General features: G+C 35.8%; 1 protein-coding gene across 2 annotated transcripts; it reads right to left on the reverse strand.

Annotated features, from left to right (window-relative positions):
• Nucleotides 1–872: 872 nt before the first annotated feature.
• CCP2 (ubiquitin-fold modifier) lies at nt 873–7487 on the reverse strand. Of its 2 annotated transcripts, none has more exons than XM_089797792.1 (5): nt 7314–7453; nt 7152–7214; nt 6984–7081; nt 6669–6701; nt 873–1488 (listed from the first exon to the last, which is right to left on the reverse strand). In XM_089797792.1, coding segments are annotated over exons 1-5 (222 nt in total). In that variant the 5' UTR covers nt 7316–7453; the 3' UTR covers nt 873–1462. The 2 variants fall into 2 exon arrangements, with proteins under 2 accessions (XP_089653918.1, XP_089653917.1); XM_089797791.1 differs by lacking the exon at nt 873–1488 and adding an exon at nt 5998–6396 and having other exon boundaries at nt 7314–7487.
• Nucleotides 7488–8424: the final 937 nt, after the last annotated feature.

Below are 8424 nucleotides of genomic sequence, written 5' to 3' on the forward strand. Positions count from 1 at the left end.
AAATTTCCTAGGGTCTAAGATTGTTGGGATGGGCCAATATTTGCAACTGGCATATCATGATTTGTGATTCATTGAACAGTTTTCTGCTCCATTTAAGCAGTGTTGATTGATTTATGTGATTGAACATTTGAAAGCAGTATTGCTGAAATTGAATGCTGTCAATTGGAAAGTTGTTTTTAACATGTCTGCCAGCTAAGCTTTTGTTGATATTCCAATTGTTGTACTTAAATATATTGTCCTTTAACAAATTGCTAGTGGATTTTAAATTGTCCTAGCGATGATATCTAAACACCACTGTTATTAAGATTGAACATTTCATACTTGAAATCATAGCACCAAAAGCCTTTCTTGAGACTAACTTGATCAAAGATTTAATCAAGAAATTAAAAAATACTGGAGATTCATAAAAAATAGAGACAAAATGGTAATGCTTTACTCACTCCACGTTGGGATCAAATCACAGTTTTGCAGATTAAATTCGAGTTAAATTGCTAAGTTACCGATTCGGCCTCCTGAAGGCTGGATGCAGAAGTGGATACGGATGGGTGCTGGAGGCGGATGACTGCGATGTGGGTGCCACCCAGATGCCACTCACAGGCACCTGGATCCGGACAGATGCCTGTTTCAGGCATCCGGGTCCTGTGAGTGGCATCCGGATGGCATCCACAGGGCACCCGAGAGAAACCACAAGCTTCCTTGCCCAGAAAAGAAAGACAGGCGTTTTTTAATATTTTTTTAACATGCGTAGTTTTATTAGGCTTAAATCATGAGTAAAATGAGAAATAATTAAACAGATGTAATGAAAGATAAGAGTGATACAATAGATTTGAACAACAATGAGACATTGATGCCTCAAAGAAACTCTTTGTGGGTGAAAACTTCAACCAAATAATACTATATACTGAGTGCTTAAATATGGCTTACAAAACTGAGTCCACAGCTCCTTTTGAATTGCAATAGGTTTCTTTTGCAAGGGTTTCTTTTGCACTGCTGTCTAGTTGAGCTTATATGGAAATACATTTTGCAAACCTTTTCAGGTTTGATTAAGTTGCCATTTTTGTGACAAATGGTGAGATGAAATTCTCTCTTCAAATTATAGGGTAGGATTTTTTTAATTAATATATGCCTAAAATCTGAAACAAGTAAACAAATTGCAGATTATATACCTTGTACAAATAACTTTCTAGGGGTTTTGCATCTAAACAATATATTGAAAGAAACAATGTAGATCATCTTTTGATCTTGCAGGTAAGAATACAAGACTGAAATTACTTATCCCATTTCTTTGCACGCACACACACACACACACATCCATACACATCTGCATCTCCCCCCCAAAAAAATATCCTGCATCCCATATCTGCTTCCCGCATCCGCATCCCCCAAATAAAAAATCCCACATCCCGTATCTGCTTCCCGCATCCGCATCCAAATCGGTAACTTAGTTAAATTGTGATTTTTCTCATGCCTCAGAATTGGTGTCGAAGTCTGCAAAAAAAATCCCAATCCAATTCAGATTGGAATGCTGATCAATCTGAGCTACACTACCTTAAATGCTTGAGACTATTCTTTTATTTATTTTGAGTGTGATTATGTTATTACTAATAGTTATATATCATGCATGGTTAAAGACTATTGAGAGCTACTACATGACAGTTTGAGAGGTTGTAGTTTCTTGCAGAGCGTCAAATTTAAATGTTTGTAAATATCATGGGAAGTATATATGACCTCCAGTATTTTGAGTTTTTGCACTAAATGTTCTGCCAAGGGGAGTTTCAGGAGTTTTGAAGTGCAATTGTACAAATCAAGGCAGTTTGATCATGCTGGGCTGTGGATGCTTGTGACAGATGGCATGAGATTGGACAATATTAGAAACTCATTGAAGCTGACAACACGAACTTCTTTATTTTGCAATTACAGAAAATTTAGCATAAGGGTCATCTTTGTGGTGACATTTTGGGATCTTTAAGCACACAAGTCAAAAAGGTACCAACATATTGAGATGAATTTATAGAGATGTTTGGCGTACAGAATTTTAAACATGGTTCCTACATTAATTTAGTTGCAAAAAACAAGTTCAACAAAATTTTGATTATTAAGGGATATTATAGGAATTAATCCTGAGAAGAATCAATTAATGTTGGAAAAAAATATACTCTCATAAGAGTTTGTTATCTACACTACATATATACCCTCAACATCTATGTTGCCAGTTCTTTGCTGAGGCCCCCTGGATCTGGATATAATCTGCTCTCAGTTTGAAAGCAAGTGCAGACTGGTGGGGGAGCCAACCAAGGTACTACTTTTCACGTGTGGATTTGCTCCAAACAAATAAATGCAAACTCACTCAACCCTGAAGAATTTTACAAACCTAAAACAAACCCAATGCAAAATTGAAGATTTTTTAATTATTTTGTTATTTTTAGGCTTTTAGCATTGTCTTGAATGCAAAAAGGAATCATTAACCCTTACATGGGCCTTCTTGAGCATTTGAAAGACAAACTAGCTAAAGATCTCATTGTGAATGAAAACACAAAAACCATTTGTTCTTGCTTATCATTGCACAAATAGAGTTGGGGATTGATAAATGATGGTTCCAAAGTGGTTGGCTTCCAATGCTCTTGCACAAGGAGATTAGAGAAAGATTTTTGCATAGGAGGTAATTTCTTTTGATTTTTATCCCTACATTTGTTTTACAAATACACTCTCTTGTTCTGTTTTCATTCATCTACGAGTCTCTGGGATATGCTTAAAATTTTAACCAAGTTGGGTTCTATGTATAGTTTTTTTTTCATTTCATTTATTTTGAGTTGTTTATCAACCTTGTTGCCATTGAGATCACAATGGCAAACAACTCTTGCTCCATGGACAAACCTTGCTTCAAAAAAAACCTCAAATTCTTCCCACGGAAAAGTATGTTGAAATGGTACAAGAAGTTGTGGTGTCAGGTATTCAAGGTCATACAATCAAATGAAAACCCATTTGTGTGGCATTCCCGTCCAAGAGACCAAAGCTTGACTACTAAAGAATGGTATGTACTACGTTCTATCAAAATAAGTCCTGCCATATATTACCACCCAAGAGAAAGCAAATTAAGCAGTAGGTCATGTAGATTAAATCATCCTGTGACAAATAAAAGATCTCAAGGAACGCTGGTTCAGCATATCACTGTTAAAAAGCTTCACTTCTTACTTATATGAGGGCTGTAATTGATTGCATCACTACATGTTGGCAAGTAAATTGGTCTTGAAAGGTTTGGTCTGTTAGACTTGAGCATAACTGGTCTAAATCTCGGGAAGCCAAGTTGTTGGCCATGAGCTTACCATGCTTGGTTGGCTTGCCAGAAATTGTTTTTTTTTCAAATGTTTGAGTCTTTTGACTACCTGTTCTTTGAATTTCCTTTTGGCAGAACATTATGGTCTTAATTTTTGGGTGGAATTGTGAAGATGATTGGAATGAAATTCTTGCGAGTTATGTTAGAGCCTTTTCTATTTAATTGAATACCTTTTGGCTCATTTTGACTAATGCAATTTCATGCACTATCTGGACAAAGAGGAATGGCAAAGTATTCCGAGGCAAAAGGACACATCTTACTTTGTTCAATTGTAAAAGTGTTTGTTGTAAACGAGATCCCCAAGGACAGATTATGATTATTCTAAAAGATGGACTTAGTGTTATGTACAAAACAGTCTTTCCACAGAGCTGAGACAAGTTGAATGAAATAACATTACCCAACCTCCAGAGACTGATAAGCTGGGGACAAGAAAGAGGATAGTGAGCCTACTATCCAGCCATTGTGAAAGATGTTGATCCCAAGGACAAGATTGAGCTCCCTATTAGCACTTGTGAGCGTGATCATGCTGAGACTAGTTCAAATATTAAAGGCCTAAGGAAATGAACCTCTTATATAATTAATTTTTCTATACCATGATGAATGATATTATGCCTAGGTGCATATGTAGTCTGTATCTTTTCACATTGTACATATCTCTTTACCATTAAGGACAACTTTTTCTACTAGTACTAGTACTGCTCAGATTTACAAGTTTCAACTCGTTCTACTTCTACTCTCCCATCTGGCTCAAGGGCAATCATAGCAAAGCCTAAGCGCAAACATAGAATCACCACAAGTGATGATGAAAACATGATAGAAAAGTTAGTCAACAAGCTGAATAGAGATTAGGCAGATGACACCAGCAAATTCTTCTTTGCATATGGTATTCCAGTACACATGGCTTGCTATCCTACAATAGCAATGCTACTCAATGTGCTGAGTAGAGATTAGGCAGATGACACCAGAAAATTATTCTTTGCAAATGATATTCCATTCCATGTGGCTCGCTATCCTTAGCACAAGGAGGTTGTGGCAAAGACAATCAAAGCAAGCCCATCATACGTACCGAGGGAGATAAAACTGATTGCAATCTTTGATAAGATATATTCCAAGATAAATATCCAGATGGAGAAAAGAGAACCCAATTGGATCAGTAGCAAATCCCACATAATCATGGATGAGAGAGTAAAAATACAAAAAGAAAAATTGGGGGCATTTACTCTTAATCCTATATTCTTTTGATTATCTTTCTATTTGTAAATCTAATAACTGTAAGGAGCAGCTGAAAGTGACTCAAACCCTTCCTCCTGAAAATTTTCTATTCTGAATTTTCAGGTAAAGATTCTGAACCCAACATTTTCTGAAGAAATAAATCCCATCGGATCAAAAATTAGGTAAAAATAGGAGTTACAGCTCCTCCATTAGACCCCACTGCTTCCAAGAAGAAACGCATTTCAAAAATGGATGTTTTCATTGCAAGCTGTAGCATGAAAATCAATTTTCCCTACATATTCATTGTTCAAGCTGCACAACAATAAAGATCTCCCAAATTAAAATCTATAAATGATTAAAAAGGGGCAGTTAACTATGATCAGAAGATATGTAAAAGTTTCCTAGTTAACAATGAGTCTGTAACCTTTATAAACAAGCAAAATAACCTTATAGCACTTACCAAAAAGACTCTCAGATGAATTGAGGCATGATTTGGGCAAAGGACTAATTGATTTTGACTCCCAAAGATATTTGGATCAGGGTATGTATTGCATTCCATATCACAAAATGGTAATTCTTGTTTCATGTGAAAATCATCCAAAACCAAAATTCTGAAAGACATTTCTTCAAGAAACTTAAAAAGGTTTTTCTAGATCAATGATAACCACTATAAAACAACTCAAAACCACATCCAATTTGAATTCAATTTCAGATGCACAACTGATATACACAAAGATCTTGCATGTATGCTAAGTACTTATATCCAGGAAGTAACAGATGTAAACAACCTGGGTGTGTATGCCAGAATCTGAGCACAGGAAAGAAAACAAACATTGTCAAAAGGTAACTTCAACTGGCACGCCAAACAAGGTATGTAGGTGTGGCCAGTAATACAAATGAGACACAATATAGGCAAGAAAGATAGTAAGGGTTTGACACGCATATAGGAAAGAGAAACCACGTGAGAATACAAAAGGTAAGAAATATACCTGGTTGGCTGAAAACAAATGCTAGACTGTGTCAAAATGCAATAATAAACATGACAATATGAGGACAACAGGCGCTTGCTAATGAATGGATAGATACAGAATATGCAGTTTACTGACTGATAGTTTAATTATCCATTGTTCAATAGATAATTTGAAAATATGACTGGAAGAATGCACAAGGCAACATACACTCTATAATAGCATTTACAGAATAAAAAAACGAAATAAACTTTAAATCTTGTGACATAGGGAATAACATCAAAATCTTGATTACTGTGATTACCTTGATTCTAAGTCAGATAGATGTAGAATCAAATCCTAAATAGTGTGAGCACACATTTTAGAAAGAAAAGCTTGATTAGGTGCAATAACCAAATGAAGTTGTGTGAAGACTCTAGATAACGGTTCAAATTGCATTTCAATTTTAATATGCAATCACTATTTTCAATATGACGCATGGACTTGGAAGCAGAAAACCACAAATAGCACTCATTGAACCGGACATATACAGAGTTCTGTATTCATTGAGATGTTGTAGTTGCTAAGATCACTTGTAATGCTAAACGGTTACGTAATGAATCCTATGAGATATGTGGAAATGTAAAGAAAAGAAAACAGAGCATAGAGCTTCAAATATTAATGATATATCAGTCAGACTCGAGTGTAATCCTCGAAAAGAATGATAGAAGTCCATACTTCATCACAGAGCTTTTCCCTTGGAATTAATCCAAGTGAAACCCATATAACCTCTTCGAAGGAGTAATACTACTTATAATTCTAAGATACCAAACCCCTACATACATCCTACTCGGTCTCGAGGAATGAGACGCAGCTCAGAGCCATGTTTGAGAAAAACATTGCCTGCATGAAATAATATCAAAATGAATCAATATAACATCATAACAAAATGCTTGTAAAATATCTGCCTTCTACCACCAATAATCATAATTTTAAGAAAAGCGATTAATAATTTTTTTGAAAACCGTATCAATTATAATATTTGGACTTCAAAACGTATTCCAATATTAATCTCCGTCACACTAAACAATAAAATTAAAAATACGACCACATATGGGACTAAATAAGATGACCAAGCAGACCATATGATTACAAAAAGATAAAAGAGACCAAACCTGCACTTTGCTGAGGGTTAATCCCCACACCATCTGCAAAAACCATAGAAAAGAGTGAATTTTAAAAATAAATAGCTATTATTAGCAATTATGAAAAACGTCATGTCGATTTGGTTATGGCTCTGAAGTTCAGTGCGTAAAAGAAGCTTTCGGAAGCAATTATTCGTATATTGAGTTTTTTGACCTTTTGCAGAAAAATTTGTAGTATATTGTACATGTCCACTTCAGAAAAAATTCTATGATCATCTTCGGGATGTCAACGGCAAAATATTCAAAATGGTATATTGTCAAAGAAAACCCTGCTGAATTGCATACCATTAGTTATGATAGCGCTGGTTTGAGGGGGTACTTTAAATTCCTCAGCGGCAAACTTGAGGACAGCGGTGAAAGGCGCCTCCTCTGGTACACCGAATCTGCCAAACCACAAACATATGTCATCGCTATGTCCTGCCAAATTAAGCATGGGGGCAAAAGAATACTTACACTTTAAAGGGGAGTTTGGGATCCGAGGTCAATGTCACCTTGAACTGCACCTTTCCTCCTGCCCTGCATAGTTGAAAGGAAAAATAGTTAAGCGATTTTATGAGAAGATTTACAAATTGTGTCAAATGCAAGGGCAAACCCTAGTGCTACGAAATCACTCACATTGCAACGGAGAGATCTGAATTCAACCGTCTATCGGCTGCACCTCCCGGTACCCCTTTTAATTTTTGGCTCCTTCAATGCCTGGTTATCGCGAGGGGCATTTGTCAATAGTATCGCATCGCATAATAATAAATAAATAATCATGAGTTTTGCCTACGGCCAGGATAGTATTGCATTGATTTGATGCATACGCACAATTTATATAACCAATGCCATTCAAGAATTTTTTAACCTATTATGCCTAGAGGAAAAATGTAAGGAAAAAAATTAAATTTATTAGAAAAATTTGTAAAAAATAATTATGAGTAAATTTCATTTAAAGTCAAGGTCATTGTAGATCGTATTTCCATGCATCTTTTTCACTGGGCACGAACTTTCCACAACCATCTAGGGCATGGTTGCTAATGTTGGCAACATGGTTTCTTTGAGTGCATCTTCTTCGCTACCCATGAAGTATTCATAGTCATCTAAGGCATGACTGCCAATAACCCTCTCCATCTTTATAGTCTCTGCAGGATTCAAATAAAGGTTTTGAGAATTTTAACAACAATTAGACTAAGGGTTTTTCAAATTCAAGCAATTGTTCTAGTGATTACAATGAGAGTGTTGCAAGTTCAAAATAAGGTTTTGAGGGTTTGGACAAGGGTTAAATGGGGTTGCAAGTAGTGTGGATTTAACCATGGAGGAAACTTTGTAGTTAAGCACACTCAAGCTGGAGTAGTATTGAGATGGGTGACCTCCCAAGAAGTCTCGATTCTTCACCTCTGTGAGCATCACCTATGTCCAATGAGTACTAAGTTTTTCATTCATTCTCATGAGAGATGGGTTTGGTGAACCACTACTCATGAAATATGGGTCCATGAGTTTGACTCAAAAATCACACAGTTAAATCCTGATAACAATATCACAATTTGACTTGCTGTGGAAAATATCTCCTACTTATCCATGTACAATTATTGTCATATGGAGGAAAATTTCTCAATGTGGAGCCATGATTATTGACATTGTTTTGATTAGAACTAATCTATACAAAATCACTACCTACTAACACCCAATGAGGTGCCCAATAGATTACCTATCATACATGTAATAAAATTAGTTAAGTAGCCAC

Source organism: Cupressus sempervirens, chromosome 8 (assembly GCF_028749045.1).
Source record: "Cupressus sempervirens isolate cs-2001-9-10 chromosome 8, ASM2874904v1, whole genome shotgun sequence".
Lineage (NCBI taxonomy): Eukaryota > Viridiplantae > Streptophyta > Pinopsida > Cupressales > Cupressaceae > Cupressus > Cupressus sempervirens.

Excerpts from the sequence above, each read along its gene's own strand:
- CCP2 (XM_089797791.1), bottom strand. Across the intron at positions 6,702-6,983 it reads CAGCGCTATCATAACTAATG|ATGGTGTGGGGATTAACCCT; the intron begins GTATGCAATTCA and ends TGGTTTTTGCAG. Across the intron at positions 6,397-6,668 it reads TAACCCTCAGCAAAGTGCAG|GCAATGTTTTTCTCAAACAT; the intron begins GTTTGGTCTCTT and ends TATTTCATGCAG.